At 35.9% G+C, this 26097-nt stretch overlaps 1 protein-coding gene across 1 annotated transcript in view; it reads right to left on the reverse strand.

The window, feature by feature from the left end:
• The window catches only part of dnah9l (dynein, axonemal, heavy polypeptide 9 like), a 65162-nt gene that overhangs the window by 837 nt on the left and 38228 nt on the right, over window positions 1-26097 (reverse strand). Inside the window, exons 52-81 of the mRNA XM_041263754.1 lie at window positions 25481-25643; window positions 24925-25048; window positions 23898-24040; window positions 22680-22841; window positions 20176-20409; window positions 19695-19841; window positions 19084-19197; window positions 18842-18985; window positions 18047-18229; window positions 16934-17035; window positions 14250-14384; window positions 13583-13756; window positions 12933-13168; window positions 11985-12107; window positions 11682-11886; window positions 11042-11206; window positions 9278-9418; window positions 9009-9179; window positions 8443-8565; window positions 8135-8328; window positions 7839-7987; window positions 7112-7239; window positions 6175-6402; window positions 5431-5622; window positions 5067-5186; window positions 4393-4635; window positions 3672-3854; window positions 3079-3194; window positions 2443-2555; window positions 79-219 (exon numbers count right to left, since the gene is read on the reverse strand). Coding sequence (XP_041119688.1) covers window positions 79-219; window positions 2443-2555; window positions 3079-3194; window positions 3672-3854; window positions 4393-4635; window positions 5067-5186; window positions 5431-5622; window positions 6175-6402; window positions 7112-7239; window positions 7839-7987; window positions 8135-8328; window positions 8443-8565; window positions 9009-9179; window positions 9278-9418; window positions 11042-11206; window positions 11682-11886; window positions 11985-12107; window positions 12933-13168; window positions 13583-13756; window positions 14250-14384; window positions 16934-17035; window positions 18047-18229; window positions 18842-18985; window positions 19084-19197; window positions 19695-19841; window positions 20176-20409; window positions 22680-22841; window positions 23898-24040; window positions 24925-25048; window positions 25481-25643 — 4796 coding nt within the window. The remainder of the gene's footprint in view (window positions 1-78; window positions 220-2442; window positions 2556-3078; window positions 3195-3671; window positions 3855-4392; window positions 4636-5066; window positions 5187-5430; window positions 5623-6174; window positions 6403-7111; window positions 7240-7838; window positions 7988-8134; window positions 8329-8442; window positions 8566-9008; window positions 9180-9277; window positions 9419-11041; window positions 11207-11681; window positions 11887-11984; window positions 12108-12932; window positions 13169-13582; window positions 13757-14249; window positions 14385-16933; window positions 17036-18046; window positions 18230-18841; window positions 18986-19083; window positions 19198-19694; window positions 19842-20175; window positions 20410-22679; window positions 22842-23897; window positions 24041-24924; window positions 25049-25480; window positions 25644-26097) is intronic.

The following is a 26097-nucleotide window of genomic DNA, read 5'->3' on the forward strand; positions in this document are numbered from 1 at the left end:
TGGTATTAACTGTATAAAGTGCATTTAACTATTACAAAAAAATGTTTTTGTCTGGCTAATATAAATTGAATTACTCACCTTCCATGTACAAGCCATAGACATAGGCCCCTTCTCTGGCTGGCTGGTTAAATTCTTCCTTAAACTTTTTTGTGACGTCCACAGTTAAATGCATCTTATCCAAAGGCCACTCATTTTTCCTTGCCAAACTCTGCATTACAGCTGAAATTATACAATGAGCTCCTCTTACTGCTGATGCTGAACTATCTCGAGCATACTTCACATTATTCTTTTTTAAATGTTCATGCAATGTGCCTTGACGCTTGACAGTACCAAAAAAAAAAAAAAAAATGCTAATATTTATTTTTATTTTGTAGTACTAATCAAGACCTACATAGTAAATACTGTAGGTTCTCCTTAAGTGTAAGAAAAACATTTTTCATGTTCCCTCATTTACTAGTATCAAAAAAGTTACTTGTTTGTACTTTTTACATTATGTTTTAGCAAGTTGCACTGAAATTCATACAGTGCCTATAGAAAGTCTACACCCTCCTTTCACAATTTGCACCTTTTGTTGCCTTATAGCCCTGGAATTAAAATGCATTAAACAGTTTTTTTTTCATTTATCTACACATCCAACCCCACAACTTCTAAATAAAAAAAAAAAAAATTCTAGAAATTTGTAGAAAATTAGTTTAAAAAAAAAAAAAAAACCTGAAATAGCTTGCTTGGATAAGTGTCCACCCCCCTTGTAATAACAATCCTAAATTAGCTCAGGTGTAAACAATCGCCTTCAAAATCACACCAAGTGGCCTCCATCTGTGTTAAATTGTAGTGATTCACATGATTTCAGGATAAATTCAGCAGTTCCTGTAGGTTCCCTTTGCTGGGTAGTTCATTTCAAAGCAAAGACTCAACCATGAGCACCAAGGCACTTTCAAAAGAACTCCGGGACAAAGTTGTTGAAAGGCACAGATCAGGGGATGGGTATAAAAATATATCCCTTGGAGCAAGGTCAATACGATTACTAAGAAGTAGAAGATGTATGGCACCACCAAGACCCTGCCTAGATCAGGCAGTCCTTCCAAACTGGATGACCGAGCAAGGAACAGACTGATCAGAGAGGCTACCAAGAGGCCAATGGCAACTTTGCAAGAGCTACAGGCTTATATGTCCAAGACAGTCAAACTGCATATGACAACAATATCCCAAGGATTCCACAAATCTGGCCTGTATGTAAGGGTGGTAAGAAAGACGCCATTACTCAAGAAATCCCACCTTGAATCCCATTTGAAGCATGCAAAAAAAGAAACACTCAGGAGATTCTGTAGCCATGTGGCAAAAAGTTTTGTGGTCTGACGAAACTAAAATGGAAATTTTTGGCCTAGATGCAAAGCGTTATGTTTGGTGCAAGCCCATCACAGCGTATCACCCAAAGAACCCCATCCCTACTGTGAAGCATGGTGGTGGCAGCATCATGCTATGGAGATATTTCTCATTGTCAGGGACTGGGGCACTTGTCAGGATAGAAGGGAAAATGAATGGAGCAAAGTACAGAAAAGAAAACCTGCTGCCCTCTGCAAGAAAGCTTAAAAATTGGGATGGGAGTTCACCTTTCAGCATGACCCAAAGCACACAGCCAAAGCTACACTGGAGTGGCAAAGGAACAAAAAGGTAAATGTCCTTGAGTGGCCCAGTCAGAGCCCCGACCTAAATCCAATCGAAAATTTGTGGCATGACTTGAAGATTGCTGTCCATTAACTTTCCACAAGGAACTTGACAGCATGAACAGTTTTGTAAAGAAGAATGGCCAAATATTGCCAAATCTAGGTGTGCAAAGTTGGTAGAGACCTATCCCAACAGACTCACAGCTGTAATTGCTGCCAAAGGTACTTCCACCAAGTATTAACTCAAGGGGTAGAGTCTTATCCAATTGATCTTTCAGTTTTGTATTTTTAATATATAATTTTTTTCTCAATAAAAACTTTTTCCTCTTAACAGTGTGGAGTATGGTGTGTAGATAAGTGGAAAAAAATCCTCATTTACTGCATGAATCTGAGGCTCTGACACAACAAAATGTGAAAAAAGTTCAAGGGGGTGTAGGCTTTCTTTAGGCACTGTACATGCATTTCATCTCTCCTTTTTAGTTGTTTACTGGAAAGCTTTCTTTTTTCTTTTCAAAACAGAAATGCTTCAAAAACTATTAGCATAATAAAGATGCACTTCAAACTACCAGTATTAAATACCAATGATCATCCACTTTGAGATGATGAATATTTAAGGAAATAATTGTTTATGACATTCAAGCATTGAGCTGATCTGGTAATCAAGCTATTAAATACAATATTTATTCATTAGAGCAAATTTAATGAAGCCTCCTGGCAGTAATTATAAAAATTACTGTTGCAGTAAATTACTAATGAGTCTTGCCACACTGCTGCCTACCTGTGAGGAAGGACTGGGGGTTGAAGAGGCCTGATATCCAGACTACGCTGGGGAGAGAGAGATCCTGGGTCCAGGTATCCAGCTCACGGCAGCGGAGAAGGAGATCGTTGTACCTTTGGAGCATTGAGGTCAAATTAGGAACCACTGTTTTAAATTAGATTCATTCATAACCTAAAAACACTCAGAAATCAAAATCTGAAAATCAGTCACTAAATCTTCATTGAAGCATTTCAAACAGAAATTTCTTTTAATTTTAGATGTATTCTTTACATCTGAGGTGATGAGAAAGTAAGCCAAAGATTAAACCATTTTTTTCCTGCAGTGCAGAAATTGTTTTCTGAGGAGAGCAAATTACACTGTATAAAATTTAACCAAATTTTTATGCAAATTACTACACCAGGTCTATCAAATTAATATTTAAAATACATTTAAAAAAAAAAAATCAATTTTTTGTGAGGGTAGGAGGGGATGAATCTTAAAATCCATCATATAATTTTATTTGCACAAGAACGACTTGTTCTGTTTTGAACCCTGCAAACCTTACCAAGAATTCAAAAGCGTTCTGCAATTGATTTTTCCTTGTTTGATGCACACCTAGTAATACAGCTGCCGTTTCGCTTATGGTATGTTACTTACCATTGTGCTAGACTGTATGTTGATGGATATGCTAGCTTGGTCCAGGTGTCAGGAACATTATCAAAGAAAAGAGCTGTCTGCAGTTGCTCCATCTCTGAGGAAATTGCCAACTCACCCTAACAAAAGAAAGCGTAAGTGCACACTTTGTGGCTCAAAAGAGCCTGATAAGATGACATGATAAATAGTGAATTCCTTGCAGGGAAAACACATCAAGTAGCTGTACTTGACAATTCTGTTATTTCAGCAGATTCTAAAGGTAAAGCACTTTCTGTTTTATTTGTAGGTTAATTTAAGTGAATGTTATGAATAATTTCAAAATGAGACAGATTGGAATTGACACGTAATCTATTTGAAATGCATTCACTGTTGCTTATAATTGGCTAGTTGCCTAGTCAAACCCATTTCACATTGCAGGCTAGACAAAAGCACCAATTATCACAAATAACAATGCAGCAGCATTTTCACAGGGTTTAATATATCTACAGTTTAGTTATGTGTGAATCTGATGCAAATAAATACATCACTCAAGTTTATTATGAGTGTTGACAGATGTTAACTGGATGGGTAGAGGAAAAAAAAAAAACTCAACCTACCTTGAGTCCCAAATCTAGTTCCTTAAGTGAGCGTCTTATTTCATTCGTCAGGGTGTTCATTCTTTCACATTCTTGAAAGCACACTAAAATATAAGGGGAGCGTTCTGCACTTTTGGAAGTAATGTCAGACATATTGTACTCCTCAGGCAGTTTCTCCAAAATATCGTCAAGGATCGTTTTTACCTTAATAAGAAATACCAAACATTATATTTCAGTGCAGGTTACAGAACACTTATTTGTGTTGGAGCATATGCTTAAATATCCTTACTGCATAATTCTACAGAACTATTAAGCTTTGGTTGTTAAGTGATTTGAACACACATTTTGAATATGCATTTTTAAACAATAAAATGCAAAATATCAAATATTATTCAGAACTCAAGATGTGATTTTAAAATGGAGTACATATGGACACATGAAAAATAAAGAGAGAGAGGAATAGAGATTACTCTAGAATAGAATCTGAATTATTCTAACCGTGTATGATTCAAGTCAAGGTGATCTGAAAGGAAAATAAAAACAAGTACAAAGCTTTTTTTTTTTTTTTTTTAAGAATAGCCAACATAGGAATTATTTTAATTGTAATCACTTTTAACCACTCAGAGTGTGTGTGTGTGTGTGTATTTATATATATATATATATATATATATATATATATATATATATATATATATATATATATATATAAGTATTCGAAACACATAACGTTATATCTACTTACTTTTTCTTCTACAGTTTGAGTAGCTCCCCCGCCAATGACAGAATCTCTAGGTTGCAGTTCAAGTAATGTATGGAAAAGATTGTCTGAAGTGACGGTTAGGAATTCTATCTCAGCATTGGGGTGCAGTCCATAATGCACTGGGCTTTCATGAGGCAGCATCTCCTCAATGTATCTGTGGTAGCCTTGGTAATCCAGGTTTGAAGGGACCACAAAACCAGGCGCTAAGGCTAGTTTTCTGTCAAACTGGAACACATAAGCATTAACGAAAACGAAAAATAAACATAGGTTTGATGACTTGCCGATTATCAGTAGGAGCTGAAAGACTTTCCTACTTAATTCTTATCTTTAAAAATAATAGATAAAACAAACAACACTTACATACATTCATAAACTAATAGCATTGAAAATGGGCTTTGTTCCTTTTCCGAAAGCTTCCAGTAGGGGGAGTTCTAAGCCAGGCAACACCTAAAATGACTACAAAAGCACTAAAGCCACCTCTAGATAGATACACCTTACCTGTCTTTCATGTTTCCTAGCACCAAACAATGTGTGTCTTTTAAACAGCATTGACATGAAGGTCATCAAATCAACAGAGCATTCTTTTTTTTTTTTTTTTTTTTTCAGGCTCCACTGGTAACCATTAAGGAAAGGATTTGTAGTTTAAATTCAAATACCTGGTTCGGCTGCATGTATTCCTCAAGATAAGTGCGACACAGCCTCCTGTCCCAGTCATCGGTGATGTGACCTCCATACATGATCTCTCCAAACAAGTAGCGAAGGTCCTCCCAGGGTATCTTTGGCACAGTATAAAAAAAAGGCCCAGTTTCCATTGGTTTCAATTGTAATAATAATAATAAAAAAAATACAATTCTATAATTACCAGATTAGACACTGTCTTTTTCATTATTGGCCTGATATTTATCTAGGGAATTCTTCATCGAATCAGTGTTAACTTATTGGCATTATTACTTGTTATTATACTTACTTGAGCGTGATAGATTATTTAGTAGTACTACATTTAATACTTTGCCTGCTCACCTGTGAATTTGCTTCCAGGTAATTGTAGAGAACGTTCACTGAGATTGTGAGATCCCCCGTATTGAAGGGGTACTTGCGATTCCAGCCTTGGGGTCCAAATTTCCGCCGTTCTGCAACACTGGCGTGGAAATAGCAGAGAGAGAATAGAATAGTCTTGAACTCCTGCTCTCTGGAGCACTGATCCAGAATATCCTGCAATGAACAAACACATACACACATCTAGCACCTGCTTACACTTTATCTATGTTGTGTATCATTTTAATAGAAGACAAAAACACAGACAGGTACCGAAAACTCTTTCCATGAAAAAAAGGTTACCCACTGGCCTTAGGTCTACCAATCAATCAATCTTTATTTATTATAGAACCCTTTACAACAGAATTGTCAGAGTGCTTAACGGGTAAAAAAACAGTACATTGTCAATTTAAAACAGAATTCAGCAGGAAACATGAATACAAAGTGAATACATTAAAACATTAAGAACAGAACAATTAAAAGGTGTAGACAAGTCGTTTTTAAGATAAACAGGCTAGGCTATAAAAATATGTCTTTAGTCTTTTTTTTGGTGCTTCCAGCATCCTAAGAGCCTCATTAAGTATTTTTTTATAGCTATCTGATTCTGCAATATTCAAAAACAAATGCAGACAAACACCTTGATAACATTACTTTCACCACTGATTCAATCTTAGTTAATCTGATTCTATCTTATAAAAGCGACTTGCATCCTGAACTCAAAGCACTTACCTGGTCGAAATTATCCAGAGCAGCATGCAGATTGGCCAGCATGCCAGTTGGTGGTTCGTTGGTGATTTTGATGGCGTTCTCTAAGATCCCCTGTGGAATGATGTGCTCCTGAGGGGTGGGAGCGGGTTCGGCACTGATAAAGACGCGATAGTCGGGGTGACTCCCCTCACTGTACTTCTCAAGCAGCATCTCAAGACTGCCCAGCCACTTTGCCACTAAATGAATATTCTAGAAATAAAGGTGGGCTGTTTATAAATATGCTACTTTAAGAAAAATAATACACAAACGTGACTGACATACAAAATATAAAAACATCCAACTGTCTTGCTTTTTTAACAATAATTTTGTTTGTACAAACAAACAAAAAAATACACATACAGTAGGTGATGGTAATACAATATTAATTCCTCTTTGAATATTTACTGTTATCACACAGTCTGTCTGCGAACACGCACTGGTTATCAGTTTCATTACTGCTTTTCAGCGATCACACTATTGCATTTAAATCAATTATGTGTTAATACTTGCCAAATTAGCGTAATATAAACTAAATGCAAAAACATAAACGCTGTGCTGATGTAGTTTGTCAACTGCAACATCAACACGACACACATTTCAGAGTACAAGCATTATGGAGTAATCAATAGAAGCATCTTCAAGCACAATTATTGCATTTAATCAAGTTCAGATGCCACTCAAACAGAACGGAGTGTGGCTTGCTTTTGCTGAACCAGGTGTGCGAATCAACAGTGGCTTTTCATTTCTTTCTTTGTTCCACGGTATCTAATTTACCTCAGGATTATCATTATTGGACATGGCAGTGTGAGTACAGCATTTCACGAAATGTAAAAGCAGAAAATAATACTTTATTCCAGTGTACACATGCAAATGTATGCAAATTCTTCAGTGTAAACCAGAGTAGGCAGTGTGCTCTTACTTGAAGTATAACCCAGTGGCCCTCTTTTGATGCCTTTTCCATGGTTATTTCAGCCACAGCCTCCTGACCTTGTCCCAGAGATACATTGTGCAGCTTCCCGAGGTCTATGGTGAAGCCAAGCTTTTTACCTGCATTTTAACAGACATCGTTTACCAATAAAAAGATTTCAGCAGGCATTTTAAAAACCATGCATTTCTTTTTTTTTTTTTTCATCCCTATTAGCTCTGCTAAACATGCAACACAAGAGTAGCTTCACGTTGTATGGGCACAGATGGACTGGAATTTTATATAATGATCTTTAATACTGTAGATTTGAAGAGCTACACAAGATGCATTGTTCTGCAGACGTGGATTTTTCTAGCTTCTCCTCGTCAGTAACATGTCTATTATCCCCAGAAGTTTTCCAAATGGTCCTGAAGGATAACTGACAGGGTTACAGACCATCAATCTCAATAATGACAGAGTATGTCCAAGTCACAAAAGAGGCATTCCATGAGAAAAGGTGTGCCCCTATTCTATTACTGCCCTCATTAACAAGTCACATAGCGGTTAGCCGTCGTGTCCAGATCACATGTATATTTTGAAGCTATTTGAATTAGACACTAAACCCTTAAAATTGATTGACGTCTCTGTTGTGAACAATACAGAATAATAATTGACATTTTAAATGGCTATTAATAGAATGATGGCTTCTTTCATCAGCTATCATTTGCTATTGGGACCTTACCAAGTGATTCAACATCTTTCAAAGGGTCCACTCCTGGAGACAGAATGAAAAAAACTGGGGATGCCGGGCCGGACTCCTTGAACGATTTAACAAACTCTGTTTTACGCACTTCAGTGTATTTTGTTCCAAGCTTCTCTTCAACAAAATTTCTGATAGAAAAATAAAAAATAACATTACATATTAATAAATCTTAAGAAAAATCAAATATTAGCATTATGCCACTGCAAGGAAAGGAACCCAAAGCCTCCTTATTGATGTGGAATATTTAAAGTGTGGATCACATGTGTTCCTTCTACCTGAGTGCATACGTCATCCTGTCAGGACGCAGAGCACGCATCAGAATTAACTTCTGCAGAGAACTTTTACTTTTCCACTCTTGAGGAAACTTTTCCTTTTCCGGACACTCAGATTCCACAACTTTTTTCCATCGTTTGGGAGACCCCTCAATATCCCTGTCCAGCCCGCGAAAATCATCAAGGAAACTCATAGTCTAAGGGAGGAATGGTTACAAAACAGGACCATTTATTTTAATGAGGTTCATCATTATTATAATGGTTTGGGCTTAAAGAACACCAGGCTACATTACAAAATATGGAAGGCATACCTTAATGGCACTCCATGCTGAATTTGACAGAAAGTCTACAGTACTGTTGTAGCTGTGGTCAATATTAAATCTGAGTAGGAAATCCAATTCACGGGCATCAATTTCTTTGTTCATTAGTAATAGCTGCATTAAAAAAAAAAAAAAAAAAAGATTTAAAAAAAGCAAGTGAACACACCAAACAATGACTAAAGCCCACTAAATAACATGAATCTCTATTTTCATCAAATGCTTTTTTGCCTGTTACAAGTTACTTGAATTGGGCCCTTAACATGAGCTGTTACAATAAGGTCACAATATTCAAAAAGGGTTAAATTCAGGACCTAATTTTGAAGAAATTATATATGGATCAAAAAATTAACCACCGATTTATATACTTAAAAATAAAAGCAGTTTCTAATAGTATTAGTTTAATTACTGTTTAGAATAGTTTCTTGCTTGTTTTAGGCTGAAAGACTTTGCAGTGCTACATCGTGCACTGCTTAGAAAATCATCATGCTTCAGAGAGCAGCATGGTGCGTGTACTGTGTATATAAAACTACAATTCTCACACAGAAGAGGAGTTGTACCTGGAAAGCCAGCTGGGCTGTGAAGGTAAGTTTGTCTTTTTCAAACAGCCCTCGACTGATGTAATTGAAGGAAGAGAAGGTAATGCAGTGGATGAGGTTATCGACCCTCCTCCGGACATCATCAGAGGGTTCTGCCTGGTGCACAGCCTTGTGAAACACAACATTAAATGCCTAAAGAGGAATAAGAAAATGACTAGCAATATAGACATTCCCTGAGAATAAACGTGCATTTGAAGACCACAGGCAGTAATCTGGAAATTGAATCTTACCTTAAGTGAGAACTGGTACATTGGATTGATTTTATTGAGATCATTCATTATGAAATAGAGCAGAGAGGCCCGTGCTGCCACAGGACGGTAGTGCTCACGTGCTTCATTAATTTTTACTTCATTAACTTTTGCTTCCAGAACCTACAACACATAATACATTGTAATTTGTTAGACACAGGGAATACTGTTAAAGTACTATTGGATAAGGATTATTATTGTGGTTAGAAAGTGTATTTCCTCATCATAATACACCAAGAAGTGTTGACAGTTGTTTACTAGAAATAATCTCTCACAGCACTCTGATTATGCCCCAGATTAGTAACTATACATGTGCAATTTGAACGAATCCTATCAACAAAAAGCATGTACAAAGGCAAAATACACTGATAATGACATAAACTTAAAGTACAAGACACATTTACAAAAGCGTGAAATTGTAAGTAAACAAGACACTTTATGACTCATATGACCAATGAGTATTAAGAAATGTATATTAGAAACCGAGAATATTTACCACGTAAAGCAACAACATTCAAAAGACCAGTATGTTCTTAATTGATGACAAGCACAAGCTAAGCTAATGGCACAAAAAATCTGACAATTAGACAAGCCAATACCAAGCATTAAAGTTGTGTTAACTGTGTTAAACAATAACCTCATTATTTCTTTTTTTGTTTTTCTTAATCTATGATTACTTAATCTATGATTATATTAAATCCATGTCTGCAAAATATAAGTATGTTGTTGATGTTCTGTCTCAAATGTAATTCTAAACAGACAGGCATTATAAAAAAAAAAAAAGATTAAAAAATCCTCATATACTGTAATTCTAATACATTCATCTTCAAAAAAGAATCTAAGCTTTACAATGATTAACAGATACTATGAAGCAACTCTGGTCTTTATTGTTTGCAGGGGTGCTCAATTCATAAATACAATGCGGTCTGGCACAGTACAAGTATATTTAATGGTATTTATTTCCCCTGCCAAGTTCATTTCTTGTAATTCATAAAATCAATGCATGAAAATATTTCGGCAGCATTCCAAACATGGATTTGATGATGATTTTTAATTAAGGAGGAGCAGTATTTAAGCCAGTTTCATGCAGTAGCTTAATGCAACATACAGAAAGATTTGGCAGTACTCAAGACCATTGCACACTGGATCCGTTCCATCATGTTACCATCAATAACCCTGGATAACACACCAGATGTGTTTCATATTCCGTCATTCAGCACAGGGATGACTGCTAAAACAACTCAAACACACCCATGAAGCTCAGCTGTCTACCCACATTAAAAATCACTGGTTTCTTTACTTTTCTACACCTGTAAAAACACATGTAAACCAGGAATGATTTTGATTCTAAAACCAATGCATCACCCTTGCACAACAATTACATTCAGCATGATTTTCCGAGTTTGATACTGTACACAATCTCAATAAGGAGCACTCTGCTCCTTTTAATAGCTCGATATCATTATTTTTCATATTAGCGGCCATGCTTGCCCCAGATTCTAACAATGAGAAAGTGATCGCACCGGGAAATAAAGAATCAGCCCTGGAATGAACTAAAACCAACAAATGAAGCAAAATCAGTCTCAAATTGCCGATTGGAGCTGACACTGTAGTGTTGTTAATTTCAACAGAAGTTTGGATGGCAGTGATGGAAGCGGTTTTATGTAAAGACAGCCAATGATTACAGTGAATTAGGGTGCCTGTTAAGGTGGGAACTGCTGATGACTGTTCTCAAAGCAATTTTACCTTCATTTCGATTTCAGCAGCAGTGTGCTTCGTTGTTTCTAGTTTCTCTACCAGAAGGTTGTCTCCTAAGAAGTTGCTCTCAGCCGCTGAAAGTCGGGTCAACAACTCATCCTCGAGAAGCTTCAGCTCAATTTTAAAATAATTCTGCTGCTTGGTGAGCTCTGACTGAAAAAAAAAGAGAGAGAGAAAATTAGAAACAAAATCTTTTCAACTTTGTATCCTTTATAATGCATGTATTCCAAATGCCTACGTTCATTTAAACAGTTTCAAGTCAGTGACATATCTCTTGCCCTTCCTCTGCCTGTGGCACTGAATTCAGATGACAGCACAAGTAAAGCTGAGGCAAGCTTGTTTATTTTCTATTTTTCTACATAAGGCCAATATAATATTAAAAAAGACAGAGTATAGTACCTATAGGTCAGGGCTAAGGCATACGCATTGGGTATCGTAAAGATAGCAGTGCTGTCAATCCTAAACACAGCACCCCTTCCATGACTTTTAAATTATATACAGATTTGCATCACTAGAGTCCTTAAAAGCATTTCAAAGAGTCTCAAAATCCCCTAACAGACTTGTTCCAAATAAAAGTCCTGACTGCATGATATATTGTAGAGGGCTTGACTCACTCAAGCCGTTTCACCTTTAAATGTTCCAGATCTGGCCTCTCCAAATTGACCACCTCAGCCAGCAGCTGGTCCTCCAAGCCATCCCTGGTTACAGTGAAGTTTATTAATGTAGTCTGAGCCTGAATTTCAGGTTTGTAGTGTGGGTTAGCAAGCTTAGTGTGCAAAATCAACCGAAAATCTGGATGGAACCTGCATTCTTTATCTCCAACCTTGATGTATCTGAAACATTACAACAGTACTTTGTTTAAAAATACATGTGCAATAGGCATACATATGAATAAACACAACATATGATAATGTATCTACAAAGCCATTACCTTCCTTTCTTAATGGTGTGCCTGCCTAAAAGAGGGTCAATTACTGGGTCAATCGTTTCTTCTAAATTTTCTAGTAAAACAGGATCCCCCAAAACAACAGCGTTCTCAATGACATCTACATACCTAAAGAGATTTAAAAAACATCAATGTAGAAAACAGTCTCTATATTTAAGTGACCCTTTGCAATTTTACAAAAGTAAAGCAAATTCAGAGCAAGATTTCCAATTGTAGGCTATCCACGTTTTTCAGGTATGAGAAACTGAACAGAAATATATTTGTTGGTAGTCTGTGTTAAATTCCAAACACATTGGGTTCAAACAGATTCAATATTTTTTCTGATATTTTTTTGCTTACATCCTGAACATCACAACAAATATGCTTACTTAGTCATTAAAATGTTCTCACAAAACAACACTGAAAGAATTGTAATGTTACTGGTAAAAAATAAACATGGATTAAACATTTAAGAATGTTGTAAAAATGTAATTGGTGCTTCTTTCTTTTTATGAGAAAAAAACATGGTTTCAGTTTCTTCGGTTGCTATTAAAAAGTAAATCATAAAAGCTACATGCATGCCTCTCTGTGAAGACTAATTAACATACGCAATGATCTGTGTGGTAACAAAGCACTTGCGGAGAAAACCAAAAGTTTAAATAAGCACTTTTAATAGCTAATTACCGAATAATAATAATAATAATAATAATAATAATAATAATAATAATAATAATAATAATAAATAAAAATAAAAACTAAATATCTTGGTCAAGTAGACAAGTGTCTTAGCAGCTGCTAAATAAATGGTCATTATCAAATGCTTTTGTTTCTATCCTCTGTCAACAAACAATCGAGGTTACAGGTCAGGTCACCCCCATGGTTCTTTGAGATCTTTATTGGACTTAATTTTCATACTGGTGGCATTGCAAGTTCCAGTTGTCAACACTGCCTTACCCTTTTTGACCCAAATTGATGACTTTCAGATCACAGCCATATCTGATCTTTATCCACTTAATCCCCTGGAGCTGTGGGTCAATCAGGAGAGGCCAGCGCTCACAGTTAGTCACAATAGTGGCATTCTGTGTGGACATTTTGTCACTTGGCAAACCTTCATTGTTCCATTTCGCAACAGTAGCGTCATCCGTCAGCATGCATACTGGATCAAGACCTTCGGTCATTGGAATAGGGACCTTGAGTAAGAGAGAAGCTGATTAGAACCGGTCTAAGTCACAGCAAACAGAAAATTTACATAATGATCAGAACATTTCACAAGCAGTTTGCATCGTGGGCTGTGAGTCTGTATGCACAAGTGGGTGTAATTTATGTGTTAATGAGGAGTATTTAAACACATCCATCCACAAAGCAGTCAAGACCCTTTGCCCTGAGACACTACAGCCTGCGGTGGTGGTGTTCAATTATTTTTCTCCGGGCCACCTTTAGGATTTAAATTCAAGATTACTGTATGAATTCTTTATTTTACCTTTTCTTCTGCAACGCATACCCCAAAAGTGCATTGAAGTACTTGTAAACTGAATATTTTAACAATCACAGTTAGATATTGGCTTTACTACTGTATTTCATTCTGAAATAATACCTAAAGGTACCTTTTGGCTCCTCAAATAGGGCATCCAGAGATTTTCAACAAGCTCACGACGGTACCTCTTGGAGAAGGAACCAGCGTAGGATATAAAAGCTGCTGTTAGCAGCACATCCCCGCACAGGGTTTGCTCCTGTTCATGATACTGAGCAACAGAGTGCACCCAGCGGACATTCTCAGACTGGACAAACAAACCAAAAGAAACCAACATAAATATAGAAACCAATTCGGAAACAAACAATTCAGTCCAAAGCCATGAATATTGTAAAACAGCATGTTCAATTTACACTTTGCTCTACGCACTGCACAGTTGCCGACTTCAATGGTGGAATCAAATACAAACGTGTACTCTGCTGTTTATTAAACTATAGCTACAGGGTTAAAGCTGAATAATTATTTTAGTTTCTATCTGCTGTGCAAGTGCCTACTGTCGTTACCGGGCATAACTGTACATTAACATAAAGCAGTTTTCATTTTCACATTCTTTTAAATCAATGAAATCAGGAAAAGGTCAAGAAACATTTCCACTATCAAGGTATAAATGAACAGTAATCTATTTTTCTTCAGCTCATCAGCTTCTCTGATAATTGCTGGAGTTATTGTCAGATCAGCAGTGTCTAACAAAGGAGTGCTTGCTGCAGACTGCTTCATTAGGGTGCCCTGAAAAGCCTCACCTCCAGTCCTTTCACTAATCTGTTGGCCAGCTCAATGGTCTTGTTAGTTCTATTCACTTCATCTTGACAGCGGATTTTCTCGGCTATAGCCTTCTCAAAGGCAGCTGTTAAGGTAGCAAGACTTGTGTCTAGTTCCTTTAAATAATAAAAAAACAGAAAGCTCATCAGTTTCGATCAACAGCATACAAACAAGAGGACAGCTGGGCTGATCACAAGTTACCAGTATTAATCTACATATGTACTGTTTCTGTATGTCAGAGCAGTAGATTCACAGCAAGAGTAATCCTGTCCAGACATTTGTAAAGCGTCTCTCGAGGATTGCAATGGGAGTAAAGGATCTGAAGAATTTGTATAATATGTTTTCGCTCAAATAAAAAGCTACTTTATTATTTAATAATAATTCAAGAGCACCCACATTGCAGTACTGCATAAGTTGAAGAACAAGCTATTGTTACAAGCAAGATATTACACTCCAGGAAGCCGAGGCCCATTAAATCCAATTTGTTGGATCTGTAATTCAAGCACCAAACATAAATAAAGCCCTATAAAATCAAGGTGATTTACTATTTTCCAGTATATTAATCTGTATACTGTATTTATATAATATTATTTAATAGAAAAACATGTATTTATAAGTATAAGAATTGTTATTAATTTCCATCATACCAGTGATAAATAATCATAATTGTTTGCATAGTTAAAATACATTTTATAAGTCTAAAATGACATTATAGCTCTTTAAGCTGTCTTTATTTTAGAACAAGGTTTTGATGTTAACTTTGCAGGTGCAGTTTATTGAAAAATTCCAAAAGACTATGCTTAGCCCCTGAATCTCTTTTTTTTTATTATTATTTGAAGAAGCAGTCTTTTCAAAACAAGGTGAAGTTCAATGAAGTCTCTATGCTGTGATGATCAAACAGTGTCACATCACTATGGCAATTGCTGCCAGGGCCAGGAATACAGATCAGCTTTAATTGTACAAGGCCTTATTGCCGCTGTATGTCAATCAGAGCCTATGAATTGAAGAAAATTTGCTCTGTTCATTCTGTTAAATGATGTATCCAATTAAACCTGTTAGAATTCATGATCTTCAGTCAAGGTTAAATGAAAGTAGTTACTCCTGTCAGCTAGGTGATTAAATGCTGCCTACATCAAGCACATTTATGTGCGGAATTAAAATCTTGGTATAAAGCATGAATCTTTATGCACACCAGTTAATTACCTCACAGTCCTGCTTCTTAAATGCCCAGTACGTTTGTTCTTAATCACCAGGTTCATTTTAAAAACTTAGGTTATACTCCAAATTAAACTAGACTTCAAAATGGTCAAATTACATTATTTTACAAATTAAAATAGCTAGCCTTTTAGGACCCTGCAATGGACAGAATCTTAGAGATGGTTATTTATAAAACATGTATAAGGAAAGAAAAAAGAAAGTTAAAAATGAAATGTCAACAATAATATTTGGTGTGAGAATACAGAACCTTTGTTATATTGCAGAGCGAAGTCTGACGGTTTAGAAAAAGGGCTCAATTAAAATGCTTTACCTTATTACAAGAATGTGTAATATTTCATTTATTCAATGTATCCCTAATACTTGTTTTCTTATATCATCAATACAAAATTAATATTTGTAAACGACGCAAAGATAAAAGTCTTTCATATTCATGTCTTTTATTGAGCTCAATCCTACTGTCTACAGCTAAACCATTAAATATCAATAGAATCTGGTGCATTGCATTGGTTAAAATGATATATTCTCTGGTAATCTGCTCGAGACCGCAATACCAGAAGCTGGAAGTGATGCTTCTATGCCAACCAGAAAAGATAACTTATTTTTAAGGAACTAACAGTTCCACACCAAAATAAAATTAAAGCAGAAATAAAATATGCATTCCATATATATTCCATACTGCCACTTTCAGAACCTTTTTGTCACACCGTGTTAAAATAACAAATATGCCAATATTCAAGGGCAAAAAAACCCCAAACAAACAGCAACACACTATTTTAAATGCTTTAAATATGAAAGGATATTGCTTTTCAAAGTTTAGCAATACAAAAGTATTAACAATAGATACAGTATTATCATATTAGTTTATTTTTCCAAAAGCTGCACAAAATATCTTAACTTCAGAATAACAGGTTTTATTATGTGTTGTAAAAGGAAGAATCTCACTTTAGAATTGTTAATACTGATTAAATCTAAAGCTTTCAAGGCTGTTCAATTAAATTTTCTGAAACAATTACACTAATCCCTTCCTTTAATTTAAAGCTAAAGACTTCTATTACTTTATTATTTTTTCTATTTTTTTATATAATCAAATGAAAGCATTTTGTTCTTTCCCATTTTCTGGTGGACATTATTTGAAATGCACTTTTATAAATGAAAAACAATCAGATATTAATTAAAATGGCAACTATTACCAGCCTCGAAGTAGAAATCACTTTAACAATAACACCCAAATGCAGAAAGCCTACTTACACATTCACAGAAAGTGAAAAACTCTAATGAAAAATAGTGAAAGAATGCATATTCTGTAATAATGGTCTACTTTGCCTTCATTATTATAAAGATCAGGTGTAGCACCTTTAAATACAACCTTTTAAACACACACATTTCATACTGTGTGTTCAAATGTAGGACACTGAAGTGCTGCTTCGTGGAAATGCTCCATACTCACTGCAAGCTTTCTCCAAATGACCTCCAGTTTCTCAGCAGCGGCCACCAGGTCTGTGTTGGCCTGAGACAGTGCGCGCCTTTTGAGCGCCACTTCACAATACACCTGGCATTGGATTATAAAAAGACACTTTAATAAGGCAAGTTTGTACATTAATTTTAATTACAAGTTTTGTGGCTACAACTTCTGAAGTGAATGTTGAATCAAGTTTATATTTAAAAGAGGGGTAAACTGTCCTATTAACATATCCGATCGTAGCACCCCTATACACATCTGCTGCCCTGTGGTGGGAGTAGACCAAAACCTTATATACCTATTAACCTTTCGGACAAACATACAGTAGCCCAACACCGAGTTATGCATATCAATTTTAGTAGTAACTTGTTAGTAGCAATGTTTTTCCCTCAAGGGTTTCGTTTGTACCTTTGCAAAATGCTGCAATAAATAAAACCACTCAACTGGGATAGGGCCACAGCATGCAAAGGTTACACTTATTGCTGTTACTTGCGCTTGTAAGTCAAACTTTCTGAAAAGCATCAAAGCAACAGTGCATTAAATTACAGAAATACTTACATACATCTTTTGGTGGTGTCAGTATGACAGGCATGCAGATTAACAGGAGAAATGAAAAACAGTAATACACATTATGACAAAAATGAACAGTAATGCAACCCGACAGACATTAATTACTCTCCAGGAAGATGCATTGTGCCTCTTATTTTTTTAATGAGCATGTGCACTTTTGAGCAAGTTTTCCATCTACCTGTGATAAATGAGATAATGGCTGTAAAAAACACAATGAAAAATGACCCAGTGTACAGGATTAAATCACAATATTTCTAAATATGAACGGCTGTATTCAAAACCTGCTTCACATCCAAATGGCAGCAGATCTAAACTATCTTTCAATAAACAATATGCCAAAATTAATAATATTAATATTTTATTACGACTGCAATAATTAGGTATTTAAAAAACTTAGTGAATTAGAAGATTTCTCTTTAATGTGTTATAATGAGTGGGTATGACAGTTTCATGTTTTACATGGTCCTTCATCTACAAATGCCTGACTGTGCTCTATAACAGTGAGCTTACATTATTATAATAAGTGCCCACCTCGTGGAAGCGTATTATATTGATAACCCAAGCGCAGAGCCCAGCAGCAGCAGAGGACTTTGTCCGTACAAACTCAGGGTTAAACTCAGGGTCCCGGAGATACTCCTCCTTAACCACTCTGACTGTACCTTCGGGGATATGCTCTTTGTCAAAATGAGTAAGAGCTTGCAAAAAATCATCTACCTGAGCAACAGAGAAAAACCATTAGAATGACACTAAACATGTTTAAACACTGTGAGCCATTCCATAGTGTCCATTGCTCTGTTCTTAGATACCACCAGAGTCAGGCAGTGGAACTCAAAAGTAAGAAATATAAACCTATAACAACATCTCCTAGGGTTATGATCGTAATAGAAATATTCAAGCATGCACAGCATGTGAGAACAAACAAATAATCTCATGTTGGATTAGGCAGCTAATGGGAGTCCACTGTTGCTTGAAGTGCCCCCAGCTCCTGCATTGTTCTTTTGGTGACAGACTTGCATCAGGGTTCCTATATATAAATGAGCATGCCTGTCCAGATGGTCACCTTTCACATCTAGCTCTCCACAGCTTTGTCTTCTTAGGATTCCCAGCTACAACTCAATTCCACTAAACCCATCTGTACACTGTTTTCACATACACATTTCTGTTAAATCTGAACAACTGATCATTTCAGGCATTTTCCCTTTCACTTTATGAAGCTTAGCATAACATATCTAATGTAACATGATACCCAAACTGCTCTTCAGTGAATCCCAGTATTTTTGCTGCTATTGTATATAAGCATAGTTCTTCACCCTTTAGTTGAGTTACCTTGCTTATGTACATTTTAGCTGCCTTCCAGCTTCGATCTTTCGGGATCTTGCCAGCAGGAGCCAGCAGCACTAAAACTGCAGCGGACACGTTGGTTACAATAGTAGGGGGGTTGGGGAAAGTTCTAAGCTCAGTAAGGTTTAACTGTAAAGAAAAATGCATCAAACAAATACATTATTTTACACAAAGGTTAAAACATTGATGAAAGTGGTATTTCTTTGAGCAGAACTAGCTAATGATACCCTATTCAAAGTATTCAGAGCGGCGTTTGCAGCATTTAGGGCTGGCTCGGCCTTCGCAAGGTCCTCTTCAGATTCCTGCTGCTGCTTTGTCACCTCTGCCTGGATGGCTGCAACCTGAAAAACAGACATCAAAGCAACATACTTTGTCATGATATACTGCTGGCACTTTGCAGCCCACACAGGGAACTCAGCAGCGTATGGTATCCTGTAATACTCATTCACATTAATATGAAACAAAAGGGTCAGGCAGTGTTTTCACCAACCAAAATACTAAAGACAACCTTAAACTAAAATTGAGACTTGCATGTTGACACATAAGCAAAGATCCAGGTGTAGGGTTCAAGTGTTACCTCGGGGTTAGGAACAAGGCTTTATTAAACCATACATCCCCCAATACATATAATAAAGAAACAACATCATTTCGGTTGGACAGTCTAAAAATCCCATAGAGGTTTGAAAAAGAAACAGTCAGAAGGAGCGGGGCACAGTAATGTCTAAAAGCTTGAGTTAAACATGTATTTATTCAAAATAAATGAGATGATAGGGCTGAACTCTGACAACATGCCCTCGATGTCACTCATGAGTCTTGATAAATGCATAGTGGAATATACCCTTTGCTCCTCTGCATCGGCAATGGCTTTTTCTTGATTCAGTTGCTCTGTCTGCTGTCCTATCTTAGCAATGAGTGCCTCTGTGTCTTTGTTTCTCAGATGAAGCTCCACTTCCTGAATCGCAAGCTTTGCCTTCAAATCCTCCACCTGAGTAGTTATAATAACAGACCCTAATTGAGATTCAATGGTATTTTAATTTAAAACATGTGTCAGAAAGCCTTGGGCTTCCGTTTAATGTATTTAATTAATTTGGGTTCTCTGGGGTGGTGTGCTCACATTCCTATAAGAAGTAATAATGCTGATATAATGAATATGAGGAGATTATTAATTTCAAAAATGATTGGACATTTTGCTAATATATTGGTACATTAAAAAGTATTAAAAAAAACACCAGTTTCAAAATACAACAAAGTCAATTGTATGTTTGTAATAATTGTTACCCTCCTGCAGTAAGTATACATTTTGAACCTTAAACACTTACTTGAGAAGCAGTGGTCTGTAGTTTCTGTAGTCCATTTTCCAATCTTTCCATCTTCTGTGTTAACTCCTTCCTCTTTTTACTCAACAGGTTCTGATAGAGTTTCATCAGCTCCAAGAAGCTTTTAGGTGTGGTGTAATTATAATGCTTTTCATTCTGCTGGTACTTCACACTGACTTCATTCACACTGGTGTGTGCATAAGAAATGAACAGGCTAATTGAAGCTTTAACTTCAGGCTGAAAAGAATTTCACAAAACGTTAAAACATTTCTTTAACATTTATATAAATTCGAGAGAAAATAAATAAATAAATGTCACACACACACACACACACACACACACACACACACACACACACACATATATATATATATATATATATATATATATATATATATATATATATATATATATATATATTATTATTTTTTTTTTTTTACAACAGAGCACAACTTTAACTTAAATTTTTTTAGTAAACCAGTTTTTTCATAATTTATTATTAATGTATGCAATATTTTCAAATGTCTCAAATTCCCCAAGTTATTTAAAATATATATTGCATACATACATTTACTATCCAAACTATACATAATTATTTAAAAAAAAAAAAAAAGCTTTGGGAAAAGCTTGTGTTTCTTTCATGTAATTATGGAAAGGCGCCTGTTCAGAATTCATTTTGCATTTCTTATTAATTGTTCTTTAGTATTCCATGTTAGTCCCAGTTGTGTTTTAAAACCCTACAGCATTTCATTTCTATTAAAATTAATCTCTTATTATATTGCCTACATTCACCCTTTGCTACTTAATTTTTCATAACAAATCAACTTAAATCAAGCTCATTAAGTATCATTATTAGCAATTTATTGTTATCTTTCCCAGTGCACTTCAGAATGGCAGCATCTCACGCCCACCAATGTTCGGGTGACACAGTGGCATTAACTACTTTTACACAGGAATTATTCATCGCTATCTGCTGAAATGTTTAACCACGTTTTTAATGGTCCTTTGCAATCGCCGCGGATTAAAAAAAATACAAAACAGTGCTTTCACTATTTTGAGTAATTGTTACTGAGGTTTTCAGAAAGGTTTATTTATTTATTTTTAAATCCTCTTATCAAATAGACTTTGCTAAATTATGTTAATGAACTGCTAGCCTTCCTCGATTTATCAAAACAAAACAACACTCTGCATCATAAAAGATAGAGATTGCATATAGGGGCCTTTTATTTGAGGCTCAACAGAATATGACACAGTGAGCTGCTAAACAAAGTACTATTGGCTCATTCCCTACTTTGCATGGAAATTTATTTTCACAGCTGTCAGAATGATGGACAGGGGGAGAATGACAGGAGCATGGCTGTTTGCTTGTACCTGCACACAATGGCCCAGTGGGAGTCACGGTGTGTTCGTGAGACAAACTTTGTCTCATTTTCCAACATATTAAGTTTGTCTCCAGGACACACATGGCTTCACTAGGGTGCTTAACCTCATTCATAATAGATGCTAATCTTTTCAGGGCTGACTGATGACAGCACTTCCTGCCCTTCACGGAATTAGACTTCAGTTTTATCAAAGGACTTGAACTGCCTGCTAATTAGAGTAATTTCCTTCATCATGAATTATTTATTTCAATTGTAACTGATCACGGCAACGGTAATGGGTTCCGCTATACTTCTCACTCAGCCTAACGCACAAGCGAGAACAACTTTAAAAACTCTTAATGTGTGCCTCCAGGACAGGTTTAGGAATACCTTGGGAGGAAAGCGCTTCAGTTTTCAGATAATTTTACAGCTTTCTTTTTTTGTTTCAGGTGTGGCTGTGGCTCCATCTGTCCAGTATAATTGGGACAGGGTTGCAGGAGGGTTTTCTCTTATCATTTTTTGGGATAAGACACTAAAAGTAGGAGAACAGCTTAAAAGGTTACCCGAGAGAGTTCACCCAGTACCAGGCCAGGAATACAAGCACAGAGAAGGTAAACGTGTACTGCACCATTAGGGCTGCAGTAGAAAACATTTTGGAGCCAAATGCAGCAAATAGATGTTCTTAATAAAAGTTTGTAGTAGTCACAAAGTAAAACCCAAGATAAACCCTAACAGTTCACAGCTGTATCAGGGAATACCTGTTCTGATTGGAGGGGGCACACTAGGAGACCATTTCACGCTTCAGGTGACTGTGCAGCAACGGTTTTGGCACAGGTGACATAGATGTGGATTGTTCAGGGCTTGAAATGGTTCTAACAGCAGCCAACTGAAGACAGGGTTATGGTGCTTTCAAAGGTTATACAGCTTTAAGTGTTATTCCAGAACTATACCTCTGCATAACAAACTTACCCACACCAGTGTCTGGAAAACACATACTGTGTTGCCAATAAAGCTTGTCTTTACTTTGAAAATGATCCTGCCTGAAAATGTTTACTCTTGTGATTATCCTAGTAGCTGCTACTAAAATTAGCTGAATAATTCCCAAAGTAATCAATTTTATACATAGAGGATTTGTGCAAAACTTACATCCAGCCCATCTATCTGCTCAATAAAAGTGCTGCTGACAGATTCCAAGGCTGCTTGAGGCCAAGCATGAAACCAATCGATGACTGTGCAGTTCACCAGCGCTGGGAACTTCCTTGCTCTCGTTCTCAGAGTGAAACCAACTGGAGAGAAGCAGAGCACAACCTGGAAAGGACGTGTTTGTATACAAACTAGTATTAGCCAAACTATGAGGTGACGACACATTTAGCCTAGACGCTACCCAAGGTGAAATATTAACCAAGAGCATTAATTTCATTTTATTAATCTTAAGAGGTTTTAAATAAAAATGAAAGAAAACTGTAACAGACATTGGTTCAGAAGAAAAAGGAAACCAGGAAACCAAATGCTAACAACATGTTAAACAAAGACCAAATAAGTAAACATGGGTTTGTATGCACAGTTTACAAATATCGATTCTAGATAGATCACAGATGGCATTTAAGTTATTTTATTTTCTGTATTAACTGCCAATAAGTCAGTATTGACTGCAGAATAGTTTATATAAAAACACATAGATGTAAATAGTTGCCATCCTGTCTCCTTCGCAGACACACATTACAGGGAATACTGTACTGCTCTGAGGAAACAAAATATGCTGTGTTAAGAGAAATATTGCAAGCAAATGTAAATTTACAGACTTCACTTTAAAGAAGCACCCTGTTTGACAGTGCTCCATATGTTTTAATCAACCCTACTTTGTAATTACAATGTATTAACTAGAATTGAATTATACATCCAATTATAATTTTATATTACTATTTGGAGATGGGGAGAAATTGCTTTGTTTACCACTTGGTCAACAGGAGATTGTCCTGTAGAATATTAGCTAGACGAACTATAAAAATAAAATAAAATAAAATAAATAAATAAATAGAGAGGTAGTTTGGCTTGATCAACATACATTAAGTTAATGATATAACCACTACTGGACTTAGGTACATCTTCAAAGTGCTTCCTCCAGTTTTTAATGACCTTTCTATATTAATAACACTGGAAAGACAGAAAGAGAATTTGTAACAGGATAGTTCTATCAAATGACTACTTGCATCAAGATAAACCTTTGGCTCAAATCATGGAATTCATGGTCAATGTATTCAAGTCTCCCACATTTGCTGAATAAAATATTATCATACGTAAACACTAACAATTGTGTATAGTTATATTTTCTGCATGAAAAAATACTCCTGTTTAAGAGTTGACCTTCAGCTGCCTGCGAATCCTGTCAATGAAGAACTGCCAGCAGTTTTCTCTGGTGTCTCGGAGTCCCATTCCACGCAGCTCGATCCGAACAGAGGCGATGATAACGTCTACTTCTTCCTCGCTAAACAGGTCCGGAACATCTCCTGACAATTTAAACAAATGTAAGCAGTCTCTCGGTCACGTGGTCACGCCTATAAAATGTCTCTATCCATCCCTCTAGTTCAAAAAACATAATTTAATATGTAAGAGTATGTGCAGTGTATGATTCAACTGTAGTTTTCGGTGGTGCTATCTGATAACTGCATACAATTACATGTCACTACATAAAATGTATCCAAAAAATAAATGGAGTATTCTTTACTTTACTACATAGAAATTATGTTTTCATCTTCATTCATGTTTTTTTTCTTTTTAAACTACATACGTTACAGATGATTTTTATGGCACCTAGTTATTAATTCTTTCTTTTTAGGTCTGCTCATTAGTATTGAATCTCCTTTTTAATTATACTGACACGTTAACATTACCTTTGAAAGGTTAAATCAGCTTTTGTGTTCAGTGAGATGAAAAATATCTGAACAGAGATCATACTTTAAAAAAAAAAAAAAATGTAGGCCCTTTCATATGTGAACAATATGAAATATTATATTTTATATATATATATATATATATATATATATATATATATATATATATATATATATATATATATATATATATATATATATATATATATAAAACTATTTTACATGAACTCTGCAGCTACTGATTGCAAATGATTATGTTAAGCAGTTTATTTTACTAGGGTTACATCAGGTGACTTAATAGCTCCAGAATAGCTATTATGCAAGGTTAACCTCTAACCCCTCCTGATGAAGCCTATTCAAAACTCAAGTGACCCAAGCCTATTTAAAATGTATATGTCTGAACTGTTTTGATGATGTAAATGTTTGTCAAAGTTATAAACCAGAAATCTCTTATTATAAATGCCCTAACCTGCATCACTCAAATGAATAGCACACATTACCTGATGCCAGCATGTCATTAACTAGCACTAGAAAGCGTTCGTCTGGTATCTGAGCATCTGTATGGAGGAACACTGTTCCAATGTTCTTCACCCCAACTTTCATATAAAGAGCAGCAATGTCACTCTATATAAAAAAAGTAATTATAATTTAACAATGAACGTATTCTAAATGAGTTCAGATGAATATATCTATCTGTCTATATAAAACAAAGTGTGCCGGTTATAGCCAGCTGAACCTCAGGACTGAATGTGCTCTCGAAAAGGATAACCGATTAGAGCCACAAGTGCAGATGTAACAGATATTTTAATGACCTAAAACAAAAGTGGATTTACTGTAAATATTGCCATGCACCAAATGTGTTTTAATCCTGCTGGGGCTACTTACTGACCCACTTATTAATATTATTACTACCATTAAAATACAGTGAAATCAGGTCCTAAAAAATTTTAAACATAATAGAATATAAAAGCAGAAAAATGGTCAAGAAAAAAAAAAACGGCAAAATGACCTATATAAACATGCAGAAGGCTTTTCGTGTTTTGTGTTTCCTCTTACCTTTAGATCATGTATGCCATAACCTTTGCGAAGAGTTATTTGAAAGACTTCAAGCACGCTCAGAAATGCGGCGAGACGGCATAAACTCTGCTTCCCACTGCCTCCAACCCCAATCAGAAGTGCATTGCCATGAGGGGCCTCCAGAATACGACAGATACGGCATCTGCAGGGAAAGCATGCTCATTTACACACAGGTATCAGAAAATAAATGCAGTGCTGTCCTATACTGCATACACAATAAACAATAAAAGCACCAACTCACCAGCCAGCATGGTCACACGAATATAAAAAATCTGAAACCTTAGAGGTTGTATTATTCATCCTGAAAACTCAATTAGTGGACACTACCAGGAGGCAGTTGACTTCTGACACATTTTTATCATGCTAAATTTTACACCAAAAATAGGATGCCTTGAAATCTGTTTATTTTACAGATAATTATCCCCCACACCACCCATATATCACTGGGAGCACTTTAGAGCCTTGTAATTACATTGTAATAACTAGGTAAATACCAATAGTTATTGTTCTTACACAGTAATTACATGGAACAGCTTTATATCTGACATAATTTAATAGTAACAGCATGGCCATTCCCATATAATTAAGTATTCCAC

The sequence above is a fragment of the Polyodon spathula genome, chromosome 11, assembly GCF_017654505.1.
Source record: "Polyodon spathula isolate WHYD16114869_AA chromosome 11, ASM1765450v1, whole genome shotgun sequence".
In the NCBI taxonomy this organism is placed as follows: Eukaryota; Metazoa; Chordata; class Actinopteri; order Acipenseriformes; family Polyodontidae; genus Polyodon; species Polyodon spathula.